The 22,712-nt window shown below is 57.1% G+C and overlaps 1 protein-coding gene across 1 annotated transcript; it reads left to right on the top strand.

The window, feature by feature from the left end:
- Positions 1–585: 585 nt before the first annotated feature.
- Positions 586–22,476, top strand: TTC34 (tetratricopeptide repeat domain 34). Its single transcript, XM_036089603.2, has 8 exons — positions 586–1,396; positions 8,813–9,671; positions 11,076–11,301; positions 12,542–12,746; positions 13,948–14,114; positions 15,061–15,331; positions 16,151–16,365; positions 19,589–22,476. The coding sequence occupies exons 1-8, from the start codon at positions 604–606 to the stop codon at positions 20,114–20,116; spliced, it is 3,264 nt and encodes a 1,087-aa protein (XP_035945496.1). The 5' UTR covers positions 586–603; the 3' UTR covers positions 20,117–22,476.
- Positions 22,477–22,712: the final 236 nt, after the last annotated feature.

A 22,712-nucleotide genomic window follows, 5' to 3' on the forward strand; every position in this document is an offset into this window, starting at 1 on the left:
CCCGAGAGAGACCGTCCCTGAGTACTGTAGTTAGTACTTAAGATCAGATTTGGGAAGGGGGGAGGGGGGTGGCAGGGGCTGGTCCCCAGAACCAATCTCAGAACTGACCCCCTGGCCTGGGCCAACGAGGCTCCCCACCCCCACCCCAGAGCCCGGCAAGTGCCCCTCACCACCCCAGCAGCCCACCACTCCCACCCAGAATGGCGGGCTGTGGGAGGTGGGCAGAGGTCTGGCCCTGAGTTTGGGCGGGTCTCTGGAGACTCAGTAGAGAAGGTGGCCTGTGTGACCTGGACAGGGAGCGGGTGGGGGTGTTCCACCTTCCTGTGGGGTCCTCTGCTGGGGTTGGGGTGGAGAGCAAGGGCCTGGAGTCCCTGACCCCACAGGCCACCCAGCTCTTCATGTGGGTCGCCGAGCAGGGTAAGGGTCTCATTCTGCAGAGGAAAGGAGCCTGGCCTGGGGAACCCTGGCAGATGCGCCCAGCCCCACCCGACTCTTCACTGGAGGGTGCTCTGCACGGACTCTGGGGTCTCAGTGGGGAGAGATGGGGACTAACCATGCCGCCTCTGCCCCAGGTGCCCGCCAAGGACTGGACATGGGCCCACCATGGGCACAGCCTTAATGTCGGCGCGGGAGCTCGTGGCCTGCCTCTGCCGGGAAGGAGACCAGCGCCTGGCCCTGGGAGAGCCCCTCCTGGCTACCGCCTTCTACCTGGCTGCCTTCAGCTGCCATGCCCCCTCGGCCGTGCGGAGCGTCAGAGCTGCCCTGGCTGAGGCCCGAGGGGCACCCGTGGTGGCCACCCTAGAGGCCTGGTGCCGCGGTGACAGCCAGATCCCCGCCATCCACTGGGACGGCATGGCGGTTGTCTCCCTGACGGGGACCCTGGCCTCCACATTCCTGGCCAGCCTCTGCCCGGACCACCCCGCCGCGGTCCTGCACTCCCTGGCCAGCCTGCTGGCTCAGGGGCGCCACCAGGAGGTGGTTCAGCGCTGCAGCACCTTGCTGGTTGCTGGCTCCCAGCAAGCCCTGGCGCTACGGCTGACCCGCGCCCTGGCCTGGGTCCTGTCCGGGGTGCAGGTGGACGATGGCGTGGCAGACTATCTGCAGGCCTTTGCCTCCAGTGCAGACCGGACCGTGGCCTTTGTTCGAACCCATCAGCAGCCCTACCTCCCCGTGCTGATCAGCACCCTGCAGGACTATATCTCAGGGCACCAGGAGGCAGACAGCATCGGCCAGCAGGAGGCCGGCTGCCAGGGACTCCTGGCAGCCCTGGACCCCGGGGGCATGTGGAGTGACGCCCTGTCCCCAGAAGCCCTACTCCGCAGTGGCAGGTATGAGGACTGCCGGTTGGCGTGCAGCCGGGCCCTTGAGTCTGACCTGACGGGCAGCCCACCCCAAGGTAAGAGTGCGGATCTTGTCCCCCTAAGGGCCAGGGTGAAAGTCGCTCCCACCATGCCTTCACGGCGTGCTTATGTTCTGGTTATGGTAGGGTGGGGGGGTTGTTCCTGGGGTGGGGACACCACGGTGACAAGATGGGCAAGCCCTGTCCTTACAGAGCACCCAAGAAAAGGAACAAACAAAATATGTGCTTTGAAAAATGGACCCTGCAAGGTGCTGCCCTAACTGGGTGGTCAGGGTAGGCTTCTTGGAGGAGATGTCACTTGAATTAAGGCTAAAGGATTCCCAGCAGCAGAAACAGGACATGCCAGGTCCTTAAGGGAGAAAGAACTTGGGGTGTCCATGCCACTGAATGGAACCATAGTGGCTGTTGGGGGGCAGGAGCAGAGGGAGAAGGGGAGGCATGGAAGAAATAGATTTGGCTAAGCCCTGCTGGGCCTGAAAGGACTTAGGATTTTACCCCCAGAGCAGCGAGGAGCCCTGGGAGGGTTTTGAACTGTGGAGTGAGGTGCCCTGGGTTGCATTTCTATAGTTTCTTCTGTCTGCTGTGTGCAAAGTGTGCCAGGGGAGCCAGAGTGATAACAGAAGCTGCTGGGAGGCCGGGAGGCCGGGAGGCCAGGAGGAGGACCAGGCCGGGAGGCCAGAGGAGCAGTCCCAGCAAGAGATGGCAGAGGCACAGGTGGAGGAAGAAGGAGGGTCAAGAATGATTTCAGGAGTTTGGCCACTGGATTGCAGAGCTCAGGGGACGAGCAGACAGGGAAAAGGGGGCAACAGGGGCTTTGGACACACCTGGTTTGAGGTACTGCTCCTGTCTGGTCCCTTTACAGAGTCTTCCTTCTGGTGGGGGCGTGGGCAGTGGCTGGATGGCTGGAGAGCCCGAAGCCACACACCAGCCTACCACAGACACTCCAAGATCCCTCCCGGCCTGGTGACCCTCTCTGTGCCGCTTCCCCGTGTGCATGTGGGGATGGGGGCTACACCCACTTCTGAACTTGCTGCTGAGATTTCAGTGAAGGTGTGTATCAGACCCTTAAAATGGCATCACCCACTAAGTGCTCAAAAAGATGTCCCTTGAGTCAATCATGTGGACCATGTCATTGGGCAGCTGAACACATGAGCCTTGAGGTGAGAGGGGGCTTGGTTTGAAGAAGGGATTTCAGAATCCAACCCACAAAGAAGAGATTCAGAGTCAAGGGCTTAGATATGGAGGGAGTGGGTCAGCCACACACTTAGAGATGCAGAACGGCCATGCTAGCTGCCATTCATTGAACACAAGGTGGGCAAACCATTGTAAGGTTCGATATGCATTCAATGAGAATGAATGCAACTTCCATGGGCAACCCTCCAAGGGCACCTGGAGTGTTCGTGGTAGGCTCCTAATGACCCACCACACTGCCCCCACAAAGAAGGACCCAGCAAAGGGGACAGGAGGACAAGAAGGAAGAAAATGAGGAGCCTGCAGGGTGCTGATGAGAGCCAGAAGATGCAGGTGTTTGCAAGATGATGAGGCACACGCTGCCATTTCCATGACGAGAGGACAGAAAGTGTCTATTTTCTGTGCCACATGGGGTTTACTGGTGACCCCAGTGTTTGTGTGTTGGGGAGGGAGGGATCAGACAGAGAGAACTGAAAAGTGAGTGGGCAAATTTGTTTCTGGAAATACGCTAAACCAGATGCCGTGAAGCCTTCCTACTATAAAAGGTACAAACAGACTCGACAGAGTCAAAAAGAATCCCGAGCTTATGAGAAAGTAGGGTGCCCTCCGTGCCCAAAGCATAAACGTGCAGTGGCCTGTGAGCAGGGGTATTGAGGCTGGGGGCACTCAGCAACTCCCAGGGAGGAGGGACCTTCCACCTTAATGACCAGTAGAGACCCCCATCAAGACCAGAATTCCTAAGGCTACAACGTCAGGAAGCAAGTGTGTTAGATAAGCTCTGCCCACCCCACCCCCCAACCCAGGGGAGACTGCCAGGAAGCTTGTCTGTCCTGCCTTGGCTCTGCAGTGGACAGGACCACCTTCCCTAAGAATCACTGCATTCCTTAGACCTAAGTCACTTATGTCACAGGGAGTCACCTTATTGCCACCATCCACACAAACATGGCTTACAACATGAATAAATAAATGGCCTATAACAGACCTTTTACAAACACAGTTTCCTATAATAAATGTATTCTAATCCCAAGGTTACTTATAAGGGTCCTTGAAAACACTGAACAAACCCTGTATATTTGGGAAAGTGCTCTGCCCTTCTCAGTAAGCAGACATACTCTATATGAAGACAAGAATAAGTATAGTTTTAACTCAAATCTCCTATGGGTAAACATCCAAGCACCAAGGTTCCCTGAGTGGTTAATCTTCCCAAAGTGCCCAGGGCTACCATCTCTCATCCATTCAAGGTTTTTCATTAAGAATTACTGCAGTAGGTAGAAAGCATGGCCATGGTTGTTAAAGCTCCTCACAGCAAGGGGGCAGAAGTTGGCTTGGCCTCAAGTCTTGCTGGGACCAATAGAAAATAGAGGAATGAACATAATGTCATGTGATTCTGGAGGCATGCCTCAAGGGGCCCAATAAGTTCCACCTTCATCCTCTTGCAACAGCCCCCCCACCCAGTGCCATGTAGGAAGCTAGATCAGTGAACCACAAGGGCACACACAGAGGGAGGCTCTACCAATGGCCAACACCAAGGCCTCAGGCCTGTGAGTGAGGCCACCTTACACCCTCCTGCCCAAGCCAACAGATGGGTGCAGACATGAGGGACCCCAGGTAAGATCAACAGAACTGTCCAGCTCAACTCAACTCAGTCCAGACTGAGGAAGAACCATGGGTTCTTCTGGCTGTTGAAATAGTCATTGTTTTAAGCCACTAAGTTTTGGGGGAGTTTGTTGTACAGCGATAGTAACCAGTACAACTGCTGAGTCAGAGCAACAGTTTTTGATGCCTGTTTTAGCCAAAACTCAATTCAATATAGGAGTTATTATTTTGTGTTTCCATAATAATATTATTCACTACCTTCATTAATGAAAGAAAAAAAGAGCATATGCTCATTGCAATGAATTCAGAAAAAGCATTTTATAACATATTAACACCCCACAAATTTAAACAAAGAATAGAAGGAAACTTACTTAATTGAAAAAATAATATCTATCAACACCTTACCAAAATATCAACTTAGTGGTTGATAGTAGCCTTCCATTTAAAATCAAGAATGTAGTAGCTGCCTACTCTCCCATTATCTATTATTGTACTAGAGATCCTAGCCAATGCAATAAGATAAGAAGAAAATAAATGTAAGACTAGAAAGGAAGAAACAAAGTTATTCCAGACAATATGATTAGCTATGTAGAAACCCAACAGAAACAACAAAAATGTATTAGACATAGGAACAGAATTTAACAGGATATACAGAAGCATTTATATTTATAGACACCAGCAACAAATAGAAACTTTATAATTTTAGACTATACCATTTACCATACAACAGAAAATAATTTATTTCAAAGAACCATACAACTTTGTGGAGAAAATTATAAAATTTTATTAAAAGACAATAACGAATACCTATATAAATAGATATCCAATGTCCATTGTTAGAAAGATTTGATATTATAATAAGAAGAACAAAAAAACAATAATAGACAAGACGAAGAAGAGGAAGGGGAAAGAGATGAACAGGAGGTGGGGAGAGAGGTGGGGGAGGAGAAAGAGAAGACGGAGAAGAAGGTGGTGGTATAAATATTTACACTACCAGTTAATGCAAAGCTATACTAACCAATACAGAAAGTTATTGACTTAAGTGATGGATAGAAAGACCAATAAAACAAATTAGACAGGCCAGAAACAGACCCATAGGTATCCAGAACTTAATATGTGAGAGTGAGCATTACAAATCTATAGAGAAAGAAGAAGACCATTATTCAGTGGATGTGCTGATTCTGGAAAAAAAAAAAAAGTAAATTCTCGGTGGATTATGTGATAGCTAAGTTTTATAGTTTCTAAAAGAAAATATAAGAGAATATCATTAAGATTTCTGTGGATAGCTGGACTTCTTAAGATACAAAAAGTGGAGGGACACCTGGGTGGCTCCGTCAGTTAAACATCTGCCTTCGGCTCAGGTCATGATTCCAGGGTCCTGGGATCGAGTCCCACGTCGGGCTCCCTGTTCAGCAGGGAACGTTCTTCTGCCTCTGCCTGCTGCTCCCCCTGCTTGTGCTCTATCTCTCTCTCTCTCTGTCAAATAAATAAATAAAATCTTTAAAAAAAAATACAAAAATTGGAAACAGTAAAGGGAAATTTGTTATGTTTGATTTAATTAAAAATGTTAACTTCCATTTTGCCCATAACTATAGAAAATGAAAAGAAAATCCACATCAGAGAGAAAATATTTGCAAAATATACAATGAGCAAAAGATTAATACCCAGAGTATTTGAAGAATTCCAACATATCAATAAGAAAAAAAAAAATCCAATATGAGAATTGGCAAAAGCATTTCCCATAAGAGAAAACACAGATGGCAAAGAAACGTGAAAAATGTTCAACATCATAGTAATGATACGAATGCAAATTAAAACAATGAGATACCACTTTCCACCCACCAGGTTGGAAAAAAATTTTTAATTAAATTAATCTAATTAAATAAATTGCCCTCACTAGTAATCAGGAAAATTAAAATTAAAACAACGATGAGATAGTATTTTGTATCCTCCCATATTGTCACAGTTTTTAAGTCTACCAATAGAAGAGTCTGGCTTCCATAATAGGGGACTGGCTTGACCAGCCCGTGTCCCACAGATAGCAATGATAAAATTTGGACAAAATACAAAATGCAATTATTTGGAGGCACTGAACAGTGACCAAATGTGGGCAGAAACTGGAAGTTGACCCTTGAAAGAAGAGGGCTATACAATGTGAGATTTGCAGCCTTGCAGCTTTTTGCCTGAGGAAACTCCTCAATCCATGCTTTATCCACGCAAAACAGGAAGCTGCAGTTTTACTGGCTTGAGATGTTGTAGGACAGAGTTCAGGCTGAGAAAAGTGGCTGGAAAGTTTAGAAGGAAAATTCTGAAAAGGAGGGAGCCACAGAGGGGACTAGACCCAAAATCTGTGTATTAAATCCACTTAAATCCTTGGAGGACCACCAAACTACACATACGTGGGAGAGACTGGGTGGTCTGAAAGAGCAGCTGCTGGAGCCAGCAAGAACTACAAGAGCTAACTGGAGATTTTAGCTGTGCCTAGCAAAGATAAGACAGAATATGGAGTTCGATCCTATCCCATGTAACTGCCCACTAAAACAAAATTGAGTCCTCTTCAGAGGAACATGGCTAAATCCAGAGTGTCTACAAAACACCAACCAGATGCCTAGTGTACAATTTTTAAAAATTACTAGACATGCAAAGAAACAGGAAATTAAAATGTGAGCCACCGTCAGGAGACAAAGAAGTCAATATAAACTGACCCCAAGATGATCCAGGTGCTGAAATGAGCAGACTAAGGACTTTAAAGGAACTATCATAGATGTGTTCAAGAACTAAAGGAAAATATGGTCATGATGAATGAACAGATGTGGAATCTGAACAGATAAAAGGAAACTATTTTTTAAAAAAAAGAATGAAATGGAGGTTCTAGAATTGAAAAACTCATAGCGTAATGGAGAAAGCAGAAGAGTCAGTCAAGTTGAAGATAGAAATTATCCAATATAAAGAACACCAGAAAAATGAGCAGAACCTTGGTGACTTGTGGGACAATATCTAGAAGCCTAATGTGTGTAACTGGAACGTCAGAAGCAGAGCAGAGAACACATTTTCATGTGGGCAAATAAGTAACAAATCCCCCCAGGCCCCAAGGGCTCTCCACCTACTACAACTCCCTAGGATCCATGAACTACCGCAAAAATCAGGTGTAGAATTGTTTTGTTCAGGAGTTAGTAACTGACTGGAAAGGCCCAAAGTCTCTTTTTCTTTGGCCACCAGGACTAGACAGGGTGACCTTGTTGGCTGGCTGGTTGGCTGGATGGTTGGTTGATCTCAGGATGCAAGATGTTTTTCTTTTTACATAACTCTGGGCTGTGGCGTGATGCTTACCCTAACAGAAAAGGGGCAGGGTCCCAGCAGGCTTGCTTCCATGCAGAAGTGAAGGTGTTTTACCCTCTCCTGTATTGGTGTAAATGTTGGGAGAAAGCTCTTTGAGAATTGTGAAGGACTCCATGCCAAAAGCACTAGAGTGGACGTTCTGAGACCGAGGATTGAGAATCACTGGGGTTCTGCAAAGCTCCCCTCCCCAGAGGTATTTTCCTAACCTGCAGTGCAAGGGTGGGTGCCCATGATCTTGAGCTCCTGCCAGCACTGAGTTTTCTGGGATGCTCTCCATGGTGTGCACCTGCCTGGGGCCCTATTGGGAAAGGATGGCTTGGTTTCATTACCAGAAAGCCCCCATCCTCATGAGCACACTTGGACACGAGGTATGAGGAGGCGGGATGACGCTGTTGCTGATGGGAACCTCACTGAGTAAAAGGCCCCCCAGGGGCCCTTTTACTCTTCCAAGCACTAGACAAGCATTAATCCATTTCATCCTCATGGCCCTGTGAGTGCAGACCATTTTTTTTTTTTTTTTTAAGAATTTATTTATTTATTTGACAGAGAGAGAGAGAGAGTGAGAGCAGGAACACAAGCAGGGGGAGTGGGAGAGGGAGAAGCAGACTTCCCACCAAGCAGGGAGCCCGATGCGGGGCTCGATCCCAGGACCCTGGGATCATGACCTGAGCCAAAGGCAGACGCTTAACGACTGCGCCACCGAGGCGCCCCGAGTGCAGACCATTTTAAACCCCATTATAAAGCAGAAAAGGAAACTGAGGCACAGTGAGATCCAGTAAATGGCCCAAGTCCCCCACAGTGTAAGCAGCACTGGGTGTGCCCTTCGCTCTTCCCTGCACCTGATTGCAGTCCCTGTTCAGAGGGAAGCGCTGGGCCCCAACATTGCCCCAAGACGGCAAGAAGCAAAGATGCTGGAGTAACAACCAGCCCCTCCCAAGGTCACAGGGTCAGAACCTCAGCACTAACCTGGGGGCGCTAATCCCAGAAGAGGGAACTCAATCCCCAAATCCATCATTAAAAAGTAAAGAGGTTTTGTAACTAAATGTCCTTGTTGGCCAATCGGTGAGGTTGACTTTGAACCCATGGGAAGAGAGCACTGCTGGGTAGGCATGCATGCGGCTGCCCACCCCAGCTGTCCCTCCTGATTTCTGCTCTGTCGCTGAGGGTCTATCGTGGTGATGCAATGTCCTGGGCTACTGGGACACTCTCGGGAGATGCCGTGAGATGCTTCAGAGGGTCCAAAGCGCTGGGCGGTGGGGGGCTACGGGCGGCACCCTGAGGATGTGGCCCGACAGGCAGGACCAGTGCTTCTGTTTCTCTCCCCAGGTGAGCGTCGGGCCGCTCTGCTGGTCACCCGCGCAGCCGCGGCCTTATTCCTGGACAGTGGCGCCCGGGACCTGCTTCGGGACCTGCATGAGGCCTTCCGACAGAGCCCCTCGAGGGCGCGGAGGCAGTTTGAGGCGGTGCTCTCCGCGGGGGACCGAGAGCGCGTGCGGGCCCAGGCGCAGGAGGCAGCGGACATGGGCTTCGCCCACTTCCAGGAGGCCGTGCGGAGCCGCGCTGAGCTCCGCGAAAACTCGGGCCTGGAGCTGCTGGCCCCGGTGACCCGCGCGCTCCGTGTCCTGCTGCGCGTTGCGCCGCCTGGGGTGCGCCGGGCACTGGGCACTCGCTTGGCCGAGTGCCTGCTGCTGGCGGGGGACGCGGCGGGCGCCAGGGCGCTGTGCGAGCGCTTGCTGCGGCCTCCGCGCCCCGAGGACCGTGCGGACGACCGCAGCAGGGCCCACACCAGAGACCGCGCGCCCCTGTTGGTGCTGCGCGGCTTCTGCGCGCTGCATGCCGGCGATGCACCGCGCGCCCGGGAGGACTTCCAGGAGGTGGTGGAGCACGCGCCGCCGCACCTGGGCAGCTGCGTGCGTGCGCTGTGTGGCCGAGGGCTGTTGAGGGTGCTGGAGGGTAGCGCGTTCCTGGGTGCGCTGGACTATGTCACCGCGTGCCGCCTGCACCCCGAGGAGGCACTGCTCGTCGCCAAGGCCTACGTCCCCTGGAACCAGAGGGGCCTCCTGCTGACCGTGCTGCGGGAGGAGGGCCGCAGGATGCTGCAGCGGAGACCAGACGTGGGGCTCACGGGTGCACGGGGCCGCCGGAGTAAGGCCGTGGAGATGGACAGCCCCGAGGCGCAGGAAGGGTAAAAACTAGCCCCGCGTACCCCTGGGGCTACTGCTTCATTCTGGTCTCCTGCGAGGTAGCTAGGGGTGTGTGTCTTCCTTCTTTACAGATGAGTAAACTGAGGCAGGAAGCAGCTGGGGGATTTACCTAAATCATGGATGGCAGTTTTAGTGCTGAAGCCCAGATCTTAGGACTCCCAGTCACAAACAGTGTGATGCTCTGTGGGCCTAACTACCATAGAAAATTAAGAACTCAAAAATGGGCATGAAAAAATACAACTTTCCCATCACCCCACCGATAGCACTCCCTTCTAGTTGTTTCTCTCTGAGCGTAGAAACTAAACTGAGTGTGAACTCTATGTGCAAGTTATAGCCCCCTTTTTTTACTCGGTAGATCACGGACATTTCCTTTGCCTCTGGATTCCTTCTCGGGCACCCCAATCTATAGCCCACCCTGTGACCGTGCCATCATTCCTTGACCATTCCTAGAGCTTGCCCTTTGTTATAGCTAAACGCCTCCACAATGTTCTGTCCTGAGTATGGACACAGAGGTGGGGTTTCAGGGTCAGAGAGCGCAGCCCACTGTGAGGTCCTTGACTTCCGGAGCTGCCCGTCTGCCCGTCTAGCCACGCGCCCAGCCCTGATGTTCGTTTTGGAATTTTTCTGCCAGCATAATGGATGACCCTGCAGCTGTTTTGATTTGCACTTCTCTGGCTGCTGAGAGGTGACAGGGAGGTGTTTTAACAAACCTCAAAGCACTGAGCTGGGGGCCTTCTGGGGGGCGTGTTTGATGTCAGGTCTGCTGCCACCACCCACCCTGCACACACACACACACACACTTTCTCTGCCTGCAGGTTGCTCAGTTCAAATTGCTTTGATGTGCTGGTGAGGAGGAATTGCGCAAGATTGGGGGCCCTTTATACTTTTTGTCTCTGGGAATTGTCATAATTGGAGGCCCCAGCCCTTCTCCCAGTGGGAGCTCATTCACATTCCCAGCACACCAGGAGCATTCCAAGTGAAGCCTGTGTGTTCTCTAACTGCCTTGAACACACCCTGAGCCCTGCAAGGCCAACACTGTTATCCCATTTCTACAGAAAAGGAAACTAAGGCAGGGTTGGCTTGTGGTCCGCCCACAGATGGAAGCTGTCTTCCATCTGCAAAATGCTTGCCACACGGGGTGGTGGGAAGATGGGGCAGGGAGTGAGCGCTGAGGGATGTATGTCAGAGAGGGCAGCTGTGGTTTCCGGAGACCCCGTGTGTGAGGGTCCTTCCAGTAGGACCCGGGGCTCTGTGGCTGGGTGGGAAGGGAGCTGCCTGGACCAGGTGTGCGGGGATAGAATTTGCCTGTGGCCCACCTTCCTGGGCAGCTGAAAGGGGTGTAGACAGAGGCTTGGCTGGCTCTCCCCCAGCTACTCTCTCCACAGGGATGCCCATGGCGTGTACCAGCTGGCCACGCTCCTGGTGGAGCTGGACAGGGAAGATGAGGCTTCAAGCCTCCTGGGGGCTGATGCCCTATACCGCCTGGGCCGTCTGGAGGATGCCCACAAGGCCCTGCTGCTGGCCCTCTCCCGGAGGCCCCACGCGGCCCCTGTGCTCGCGCGACTGGCCCTGCTGCAGCTGCGGAGGGGCTTCTTCTACGATGCAAACCAGGTGAGCAGGCCCCGGGGGGCCACAGCAGGGCAGGTGGAGATGGGCCACAGCCCTGTGGAGGGCACGGGCCTCTGGGCCCCTCACTCTGCACCCCTCAGCCTGGACTTTGGAGCAGGTAAAACGTGTCTCAGCCCCGGGCTCTGCCCCCTCCAGCAAGGCCCCCTCACCTCCCTGACCCTCAGTCTCTTCGTCTGTGCTCTGGTCTTGTGGGTTGTCCCGAAATAGCTGGAGCAAGTACCCCAGGGCCCAGCAGGTCTCCAGCATGCAGTAGATGCTTCATATTTGCTTTTGTTGTGTTATGAAGGAAAAGGGCCAAAAGTCAGGTGTAGACTGAGCTCCGACCCAAACCTCCCAAGTAAACTAGGCTTGGAGGTGACCCTGCCTAGGGAGGGGAATGGCAGAGAGGCCTCCAGGTCCTCAGTTCCTGCTCACCTCACCTCTCTCCAAGACCACCCTGCTCCCAGGAAAAGCAGAACTTCGCCTCCCTCGGGTGTTAAGAGGGCTTCGCGTTGGAACCGGGGTCGGAAGGTTATGTTCCAGGGGGAAGATGTCGGGCTTTGGGGCCTGTCAGCTTCTTCTGCTCTGGCCGGATTTGGGTTCCTGGTTCCCCTGCCCTGGGCCACACAGGCGGGAGAGGGAAGGATGCCCAGGAACCGGCCGATCCTTCTGCTCTGGGACCTGTGTCTTCAGCGAGCGGCCAGCAGGGGCAGCATCGGGTCTCTGTGGGACGGAGCCGCTCAGAGAGCCAAGGTTATGTCCACCCGGAGTCTCGCTCCACCCAGAGCGGGCACTGGTCCCAGCGCATTTGCTCCTCGCCCGGTGCCCTCGGTCACCGTATGATTTGAAAACCCCCTTTCCCCGCGCTTCTCATTTGGACCTGCAGTGTGTGGGCCGGTGAAGCGAGATCTCCACCTCCATGCCACGGAGGAGGTCCTCCGGCTCGGGGACACTGGGACCCCCCCACCCCACCCCCCGCCGTGCAGCCCAGAGGAGCAGCCCCGCGCAGGCTCACACCTCGGGCCCCCCGCCTTCCCTGGGCTTAGCGCCGGGGCGCGCAGTCCCTGCCCCTGAGCCAATCCCCGCGGGCCACACCCCTGTACGCCCCGCCCCGGGCCCCGCCCCAGACGCTCCGGCTCTCGGGCCACGCCCCGCGCGCCTCGCCCCCGCAAGGGGGTCTGAGGGTGGAGGGGTCTGGGCGTCAGGCACAGGGAGGAACCCGGTGGCTGCCTTGCCCCTGCAGCTGGTGAAGAAGGTGGTCCAGTCCGGGGACACGGCGTGCCTCCAGCCCACCCTGGACGTCGTCCGCCACGAGGACCGGCAGATGCTGCGGGGCCACTGCCACGCTCGGGCCCTGGCCATCCTGCGGGCGCGGCCCAGCGGGGCCGAGGGCACAGCCCGCACCAGGGAGGCCATCGCCTACCTCTCTCTGGCCATCTTCGCTGCAGGTAGCTGCTGCCCGCCCGCCCCCGGGGTTCCCACCCTGTGCCAGGTACCTAGGGGCAAGAGGAGCAATGCGGGGGTCAGAGACCGGACGGATCCAAGCCCGCTCTTGGTTCACGGGTGTGTGCGTGCGCTGGGGCCCCTCGCGGAGCACGCCTTGCCCTGAGGCCCTAGCTGTCCAGGTGAGCACGCTAAAGCGTGGGAGAGGGGCCAGACTAGCTGGGACCTGAGCCGGGATCCTCCTGGCACCCTGGGCCCTGTGCGTAGGAGGGCCACCCTTGATTGAGGCCATTCTCCCAGCTTGGCCCCTCTCCAACGGGGAGAGGCCCTTCCTGGAAATAGTGGGGTGTCTCTGTATGAGTGTAGCTGGTGTCCCCATTTGCCCAGCCAACCCACCCAGCACCATCCTGGGTGACAGAGCGTCTTGCAGTTGGGCCTTCTTAGCACAGGGTCATAGGGCACCCAATCTGGAGGGAAGGGACTTTCCCAAGGATGCACCCCGATTTCCTGGGGTGCATGGAGATTCAAAGCGTGGACTTCAGATGAGAACACCAGGTGGACTCCTGGCTCTGCACTTACTAAACATCTCCTCACTTACCTCTTCTCAAAGTGGGTGAGAGACACTGGCGAGGGGTGGGAGTGAGGATCACGTGAGCTGGTTCATGGACAGCGCAGGGCCGGTGCCTGGGGCAGCAGAGCTCATGCCCTGCACACATTAGTGAGGAAGGGGACACGATCCAGAGCGTGCGTCGTTCTGTCCGTCACGGGACAGACTCACCGAGGGTGCTGTCCTTGGGGAGGGGCTCCTCCCTGCCCACCTGGCACCTTCCCACCTTTGACTATTCCATGTCCAGCCCCAAGGACCCGTCCGCCTCCTGGCCCCTCACCTGGCCTCACCTCAGATGCAGATGCAGCGGCCCCTCCTCTCGGGACCCCTGTCTGACTCTCCACCAGCCTAGATGCCATCCTCACAGTTGGGCTCCCTGTTTCCCACAGCCAGTGCCCCCAGATCAACCCCATCGGCCCTCCAAGACCGTGTCTTGGTGCCCAGTGGTCTGTGAGCTCCCCAAGGTGGCCTCGAAGCTGGTGCCCCCCTGCCCCACCCCACTGTTGGGTACCAGCAAATGCTGGATGAGGGCAGACACGTTGTACCCACCAAGGCCCAGCAGCGGTCATGTCCCAATGCCACACCCCCCCTTCCTCCAGGGAGTCAGGCAGTTGAGTCCCTGCTCATCCGAGCCCGCTGTTACGGGCTCCTGGGCCAGAAGAAGACGGCCATGTTTGACTTCAACTCAGTGCTGCGGGCTGAGCCGAAGAACGTGCAGGCGCTGTGCGGTCGGGCGCTCCTGCACCTGGCCCTGGGCCAGCAGAAGGTACCGGGCCCCACCCTCCCCGCCCGATGGGCACGTGGGGTTAAGGGAACAGTGCCTTAGGGGAGGGGCACCTAGGAAGAACCAGCACGGTCTTCCCTCTCAGCCCAAGCCCAGAGGGAGCAGGGCCAGGCCGTCCTGAGTGTGAGACGCCCATTAAAACCCTTCCTGCTCGGGGCTCACGTCATCATCACACCTTCCATGGGAAGAGGCCCGCTGCCTCCCAGCCTCAGCATGGACTGTGCAAACCCTGGGGGCTACTAGACACCCCCCTCCCCCCGCTTAAAATAACAAGACCTCAGCTGCCTTCTTGGGTACCACACCCTGAGCTGTCTGCACAGAGCCCGTGGATTCAAGCGGTCAGCTTGCAGGGACAGGGGTGGGAGGGTACCCGCACTGTCGGGCCCCAGGCGGGTGCTTCTCCCAGAGAAGACCTGCCCGTAGGCGGCCACAGCTGCACAGCCCTGGACAGGGGCACTTCTCAGCCGAGAGCAAGGTCTCAGGTGAGTGGCTGAAACTGAGTGTCTGCCCTGAGGCTCTGCAGCCCAGAGCTGACCTGCCTGCCAGGCTTCTTAACTAAGGGCTGGAGTGCTAGGAAGCAAGGAGAAATGATGCCAGATGCCACTGAGGTGGGAGCCCCTACAGGTGGGGCTGGCGTCTGCCCCTCAGGATGTCTGACACCCCCCTGCCCGTGGGCGCTGGCAGCCTGATTTCTGCTCCAGCCTGCCGTGGGCTCTCAGTGTGAGCCCTCCTCGGTCCGGCCATCCCTCCCTTCCCACAGCTCCGTTCACTGGCTCACCATGCTCAGCTTCCTGTCGCTCAGCAGAGGGGCCCTCCGGCTGCGGAGGGCAGGAGCTGGGCCGTCTGCCCCTGCTGGTATCCCCAACACCCAGGCATATGCCCAGCGGGAGCGATTCTGCCGCCCGCCCTGCCCTCCTCCCCCCTGCAGGAAGCTGTGGATGACATCCTCTTGGCTCTGAAGCTCGACCCCAGGACAGTGGTCCCTGAGATTCGCTCTCTGAAGCCGGAGGCTCAGGCCCTCATCACCCAGGGCCTCTGGTCCCACTGCCGGGCCCTCCTGAGCCAGCCGCTGGACACTGGGACCCCCCTCAGCGACGAGGACGCCCGGGGCCTCCTAGCTGTGGGGGAAGCGCTGATCAAAATCGATGCCGGGCAGCCAAGCGGACACATCCTGCTGGCAGACGCACTCACTGCAATGGGTATGCCCGGCCCGCGTTTGGGGAACGTGGGTGTCTGTCCCAGCCCCTCTCACCCTTGATTCTATTCTGTAAAATGGGAGAGAGAGACCCTGGATTCAGTGCCTCCTGGGGTCTTTCCACCCTAAATCCTGATCCTTGTGACCTGGTCCCTGTGTGGGGCCTGGGGTGCAAGTGTCTTGAGCTCTCGTTCACCTGTGTGGTTTTGCCTTCAGGGAGGAGAAACAAAGGAGCAATTTGGAGTTTCATAAAGGGACCCAGATGATTGGGGCTTCTCATTAGCTCATGCATTTATTCAACAGATGTTTACAGAGTACATATGGAACACCAGGCCGTATTGTAGGTGGGCTTGCGTCAAGCCCCCATGTGCCCAAATCCCAAGAATATTACAGTCCTAATGTGAAAGGAGAGAGCTCTGTGCAGCCTGCATTTCCCTGACCTGTCACTGTCACCTCCAAGCCTGTGGAGGCCCCCAGCCAGGCCTACACTGCCCTGCCGCCCAGTATATATTCCCGCAGGTGCTCAGGAGAGCCCCCTTGTGGTGACCACAGTGAGCATGCTCAGAGACCTGCTGCTCAACCTGGGGGTCTTGCCCCCTAGTGACCCCCCATGACGGGCTCAACAGGCAAGCTGGGGCTGGCGTGGTGTCCCTGTGTCCCCCTGCCCCCGGGGCTGAGCCCCTCCACCAGCTGGCCCCTCCCTGAACCAACACTGAGCAAGAGAGGCTCTGGCCAGCTTCCCAGCGCGGCGGTGGCCAGCGTCCCACCTCTCTCGCCCCCTGCCCCAGCACCCCCCTGACTGTCCTTCCTGGATCACTGACAGGCAGCTATGAGGAAGCTGGCGCCTGCCTGCAAAAAGCCCTGCAGCCCACCGCACGGTCAGAGGCGGCCCGCGCCCGGCGAGGCCTGCTCCGGCTCAAGAAGGGAGACGTACCCGCTGCTGTGCGGGACCTGCAGTGCCTGGCCGAGACGGAGGCCCAGGAACTCGGCTTCCTGCTGCAGCGCCTGGAGGCCTCGGAGCGGCAGAGCCTCAGCCAGGTGTGCTCCGCGGAGCCCCCGCCCCCAGCGCCTCCCCAGCACCCTGGACCCCGCCGTGCTCAGGGCTGCTGTGCCCTCCCTGCTCCCCGGTTTCAGTTGGGGGCCAGGGGGGAGACAAGCCGGTCTGGCCATCTTAAACCCCAGCAACCTCCCGGCTTCTCTGCATGAGGCATCTAGGCCACAAGGGACAGGGCCTGGGAGAGAGCGCAGACCCCTCCTCGGAGCCGGCTGAGCCAGCCAGGAGCACCTGGCCCTTGCAGGAAGCCCACGCCCAGCCCCTGGTCGGGTGAGAGCCTGGCAGGAAGGCAGCGGGCTGAGGGGGACGTTGGGCTAGGGCCACTGCGTCTGGCTGGCTGATTTTCGTTCCACTGTCTATTCGGTGGGACGGTGGAGCCGCCGCCCCACCCTGTGGGCCTCCCATCTCAGGGGACACAGGGTGCGGGTGCCCTCCTGAGTGTGCTGGTATTGAGAAGACCCTAAAACAGGCCAGTAGTGAAACGAGGTGGCACTGGAGGCGAAGCCATGATGGGACAGACAGGCCAAGGCGAGGGCCAGAAACGGGCAGAACGTCAGTGCAGCTGCTGTGGATGGAGGAGGGGGCGGGATGGGGGGAGAGGTTTCTGGGCCCAGTCTGACAGACGGAAGGGGCTGTGCCATCCACCAGCTGGAGGCAGGAGCCCCAGCAGGCGGGGAGGAGAGGGAAGGTGGGGGACAGCGCAGAGAGGAATCCCCCGAAGTGGCTGCATTTCACCTGTGCGGAGGGGAGGGGAGGGACCAGCAGGAAGAGGAGGCTCCGAGCACAAGCCTTGGAGTGGGAGTGACTCAGAATCAAACCGCGAGTGGCCTGGGGCAAGTACCTTACCTCCTCACACTCGCGTGTGTCCAGGACTCTAGGGGGTTCTTTGGGGACCCGGGAAGAACAGAAACCACACTGGTGTTTCAACCAGGGGGTTTAACAGAGCAGGTGGTTGCACAGGCCTTAGGGGCGGGAAGAGCAGAGAGAGCCCTGGGTAATGCAGGGTGACAACTGCCCCAAGGGGAATGGGTCATCAGGACCTGGAGCTCAGAGCAGAGCCCCCAGGAGTGGTCTGGCTGGGGTCTCAGCACCGAGACTGCTCTGGTTCATAGGACGGAGCTGGGTGGAGTCTCTGAGCCTTTATGAGGGTGCCGGGCGGGGGTCTCCGAGCCAGGAGGAGGGATGCCGGGCGGAGGTCGAGACAGGAGGAGGGGTGCCGGGCGGGGGTCTCCGAGCCAGGAGGAGGGATGCCGGGCGGAGGTCGAGACAGGAGGAGGGGTGCCGGGCGGGGGTCTCCGAGACAGGAGGAAGGGTGCCGGGCGGAGGTCGAGACAGGAGGAGGGGTGCCGGGCTGGGGTCTCCGAGACAGGAGGAGAGGTGCCGGGCGGGGGTCTCCGAGACAGGAGGAGGGGTGCCGGGCGGGGGTCTCCGAGACAGGAGGAGAGGTGCCGGGCGGGGGTCTCCGAGACAGGAGGAGGGATGCCGGGCGGAGGTCGAGACAGGAGGAGGGGTGCCGGGCTGGGGTCTCCGAGACAGGAGGAAGGGTGCCGGGCGGAGGTCGAGACAGGAGGAGGGGGGCCGGGCAGGGGTCTCCGCGACAGGAGGAAGGGTGCCGGGTGGGGGTCTCCGCGACAGGAGAAGGGGTGCGGGGCGGGGTCTCCGCGCGGAGAGGAGGGGGCCGGCGGGGGTCTCCGCGACAGGAGGAGGGGTGCGGGGCGGGGGTCTCCGAGCGGAGAGGAGGGGGCCAGGCGAGGGTCTCCGAGACAGGAGGAGGGGTGCGGGGCGGGGGTCTCCGCGACAGGAGGAGGGGTGCCGGGCGGGGGTCTCCGAGACAGGAGGAGGGGTGCGGGGCGGGGGTCTCCGAGCGGAGAGGAGGGGGCGGGGCGGGAACACGAGGTTAAGAGGAGAGGCGGGCAGTGTGGTTTCCGCGGCCGTTGAAAACCCGCTGGGCCGTCGCCGGAGACGCGGGCCGACCCGGAAGTCAACGAGAGGTCCCGCCCCGCTTCCGGCGCGCGCCCCGCCCCTCCGGCGGCACTGCGCCTGCTCCGCAGCGGCTCCCCGCTCGCGATCGGGGCCGGAGCTTTGAGGTCCAAGGGGCGCAGAGGCCGCTCTCGCCCGGCCTGCCGGCGTCTGCTCCCGCCGCTCGGCGTCACTCGGCCGGGCCCAGGCTGCCTCCCGGCGCGCCGCCTGCATCCCAGCCCGACGGCGTCCTTGCCGGCCCCGGAAGCTCGGTGCTCTTCCCGGGGCCAGGGCACGAGTGCGACCCGCCGCAGGGCAGAGGGAGAGGGACACCGGGGATGCTTTGTTCTCCAGGGGGGAGCCACGGGGGCTCCTGAGAAGAGAAGGAGCCATAGGAAACCCGCGAGTTTATCCGAAGGGTGGTTGGGGAGAGCGGTAGGGCATTTGGGCAAGTTTTGAGGGTGGGCTTCAGCCACACTCTGAAAAAGAAAGTGAGCCTGGGGGCAGAGGGGGGGCCGGTGGGCTGGGCCACCCAGATGGGGGTCCAGCAGTGCCCAGGGAGGGAAGGACTAGGTTGGACGGTGCCCGCTGACCTCTGGCTCCGCCCTGCAGCATCCTCCGAGGCAGGGAGTGGGGGGCGCCCACCACAGCCCTCAAAACACCACGCTGCCAGTCCCGGAGGGGGTCAAGCACCACGAACCCCAACACCTGGAGCTCTTTCTAGCAGACGCTGGAGCAGGTGGTCCATGAGCAGCACAGTCTCTTCCCCTTGACTCTAGCTCTGCAGGGTCTGCTGGACCCTATGGTGAGAAACCCACCAATGCTCAGCAGGCCCTGCCCTCCTGACCTCAGGCAGAGGAGGGGGCTCAAGGACCAAGCTGGGTAGAGGCGGCGCTTGCTACTGCTCTCAGGGCCAGGGCAGCCTTGGGAGGGTGGGCAGCTGCCCATCCGTGGGCCTGTTGGGAAGGCGACTGCAGAGAGGGGCTGAGACAGGGAGGAATGAGGGAGGCTGTCACCAGATGATAGAAGCAGTAGGGCTAGGAGGGAGGGGAGGACCAGTGAGGAGGGGAGGGGAATCCAGGAGGACCCCATCTGAGCTGGGCTTCCAGGGTGGTGGGGTTGCGGGGCGTGCCCCCTACCCTGTACTTCCACTCCCTCCAGAGGAAGTGGGCAGCCGCACTGGGCAGGGAAGGGGCCTGTGGCTCTCTGGGCTGACCCACGCTGCCTCCCTCTGTCCCCTCTGTGCAGGCTGCGGCCGAGGAAGCCAACACCCTCCTGAACTCAGGGCAGCCCGGGCGAGCGCTGGGCTACTGCTCACTGGCAGTCCTCGCTGGGGGCAGCAATGCCTGTCACCTGCGCCTGAGGGCCACCTGTCTGGCCGAGCTGCAGGAGTTTGACCGGGCACTGGAGGACCTGGACCATGTCCTCCGGATGGATGTGGGAGACCGCGACCTCCCGACGCGGGTGGAGGACCTGTGCTCCCAGGGCCGGCTGCTGCTGAGCCTGGGCAATGGGGCCAGGGCCACAGGGGCCTTTGCCCAGGCCCTCAAGCTGGCACCCACCCTAGCCCAGAGCAGCCTGTGGGAGCGGCCGGGCCGGGGCCCCACTGCCCAGGCGTTCCTATGCCATGGCCAGACCTGCCTGGGGGAGCAGCGCTATGCAGAGGCCTGGACGGCAGCAGAGAGTGGCCTGCTGGCAGACCCTGAGCACAGCGGCCTGAAGAGGCTGAAGGCGAGACTCCAGAAGGAGGCATCCTTGGGCTGCAGGCTCCACTGACCCCATGCTCTCGAGCCCCAGACAGGCGCCACCCGGCCATTCCACCCCGGATGGGCTCCTGAGCAGCAGGATACGGTGGGCCTAACTGATGTAGGTCAGACTCGGCTGAGAAGAGAGACTCTACGGACTCACCACATTTTAGGTTACCGAGAAGGTGTTTGTGACCGCGTGTAGATAGTATTACCTCATCTCAAGACAACAAAGCTATAAATTTTTGAAGTTTCCTGCATGTGAAACAGCTCTTGGGTCCAAGAGGAGATCACATCTGAAATCAAAGAAAATTGAAAAACTAATCATAACAAAACCCGTGGAGAGAAGCACCTGCAGGATGCAGCCCCAGGGGGGCCCCAGGGAAGGTCCGGCCCCAAGCAGATTACTAAGCAACGGAAAGAAAATGAAGTACGTGTTCAGTTCGAGAAGTTAGAAAAAGACAATAAAACTAAGGAAATCAGGAGATAGGAATTAAGGATAAAAGCAGAAATTAATAAGTTAGAAGAATAAATAAATACAAAATCTGGTTCTTCAAAAATAAAGTTGATGAACCAACAGCTAATTCTCTGAATTGAGAAAATGGAGAAAGCACATGGCCTTCACCTGGGTGCACTGCTGCGGTGAGCCCCACGCGTCTCCTGACGAGCAGACAGTGTGGTTGTGCCGGCTCTCAGGACAGCAGGAGGCACTTTGGAAAAAAGGTCTCCACTCGCAGGTCTGGAAGGTACCCAGTGGGCTCAGGGCCGCACAGCTCGGTTGCGGAGACCGCGGACCTGGCGTTCTGCCTTTAGTAGGGCCTCAGGGTGGGATCTCGGGGGTTTTGTGGAGTCACTCGTTATTGGCTAGTGTGAAGCAGAAAAGTGGGAATGGGGTCTCGGGAGCTGCAGGCAGGGTCACAGAAGCAGTTACCAAGGGAGCTGAGAGCTTTCTGAGAGGGGGACCTCACAGGTGTGGGCGGCCCACTTCCTTCTCTGGTCGCTTTGCCTACAGCTGTGTCCTGTGGCTGGCAACGCGTGTTCCAGATGAATGTCTTTGGAAATGGACACCCTGGCAATCAAAAGCTTGACGTCAGCCACACCACAGAGACAGCTGCAAAGTGACAAGGACAAAGTAACAGATAGAAAATTAAAAGCATCATAAGAAATTATGTTCCTCTGAGCAAGTAAATTTGGAGGCCTGGATGAAAGGAATTAGCTCCTAGGCAGATATTTAAACTGACCAGAATAGGCCTAAAACTTCTGCAGGACAGTTGCCAAGGATGAAAAGAGAAGGTTGTCTGGGAGCCTCCCCTAAAGCAGGCTCAGTTCCAGATGGAAAAGCCTGTCAGCCTTTAAGGAACAGTCAATTCCAAATGTCTCTAAACACTTCCAGGCTAAGAAAAAGAAGCTTCCAAGTTCTTTGTGGAAGAAAGCATAATCTCAACTAAAAGAAAGCTACAAACCAATTTATGAATCACCAGTCCAGAAATCCTAATACCAACAGCCCCAAATCCAGCGGCGTGTTAAAAGAAGAATACACCCAGAGCAATACATACAGGAATGCAAGGATGGTTCAAGACTAGGACACACGTTCATACAGTTCATCACAGAACTAGAGCCTGGAGAAGATAAGTCCTGTGATCCCTCGTGGGGGCTGCAGTGGGGGTACACGGCCACATGTGAGAAGACCTCCCTACACCTTTGGATGCCTCCTCTGTTCTACTAGGGAGGATCTGGCATCTCAAGTTGATTAAGTGTGGGCCACCGGTGCGGAGTGCGCACAGCCACGTGAGCTGGCGGCACCCCTTCCAGCAGCTGGTGTGCACCCGCACGTTACCTCCCCCATCGGGGCTGGGCACACCCACAGCAATAGGGCCAGCCCAGCCCAGAGCTGTATCCCCTCTGCCGTGGCCTGACCCCACACACAGTCTCCAGGGTCCCCAGTGTGAATTAGTGAGAGCTTGCAGTTATTGGGGTGCATATGCTAGTTCCTCCAGGATCAGGCTTTGTACCTGAGCCCCCCCCAGAGATGCTGAGATTAGACCCCTTTTATGGGTCTAGAGTCAGTAGGTGAAGGAGGGGGGTTGTGGAGGTTGAACAAAATGAGCATCCTCCTTTCTAAGCACCCTGACCCACATGAGGCTCTCAGGATTTATAAAGAAAAAAAGGCAAGTCTCCAACCCTGGAGGACAAGCTGCATCCACTGCAAAGGGGCTCCAAGGACTTGGGGATTCAAGGTCCTCAGCTTCCTCTGAGCCCCTTCCTAGTTCCAGGGTCCCATTCCTTCTCAATCAGTGCCCCAGCTTTTCATAAGAAAGTTGACGAGGCTGTAAATGAAACCAACATTGTAATTGCATGGCTCACGGAATTAAATGTTGTTTTTGACTCTTAGCACTACCAGCCCTGTGCATGTCACAGGGGCTTCTCAGGGGCCACGGAGCCCTCTGACTCCCGGGCTATGACCCGAGCTGGTCGTTCTCTTCCTGTATGTGCTCCAGGACATTCGGGAGAGCCCGCCCCACGCCACAGTCCCTGCGGCCACTGTCACTGTGTGAACAGCCACGTGCAGCGGCACCTGAGCTCCCACGGCCCCTGAGCGGGTGGGTGCATCACAGCCACCGTGAGGA

Source organism: Halichoerus grypus, chromosome 5 (assembly GCF_964656455.1).
Source record: "Halichoerus grypus chromosome 5, mHalGry1.hap1.1, whole genome shotgun sequence".
NCBI classification, from domain to species: Eukaryota; Metazoa; Chordata; class Mammalia; order Carnivora; family Phocidae; genus Halichoerus; species Halichoerus grypus.

Excerpts from the sequence above, each read along its gene's own strand:
- TTC34 (XM_036089603.2), top strand. The coding sequence starts at position 604 with ATGGGCACAGCCTTAATGTCGGCGCGGGAGCTCGTGGCCTGCCTCTGC. Across the intron at positions 14,115-15,060 it reads TGGCCCTGGGCCAGCAGAAG|GAAGCTGTGGATGACATCCT; the intron begins GTACCGGGCCCC and ends TCCCCCCTGCAG. Across the intron at positions 16,366-19,588 it reads AGCGGCAGAGCCTCAGCCAG|GCTGCGGCCGAGGAAGCCAA; the intron begins GTGTGCTCCGCG and ends CCCTCTGTGCAG.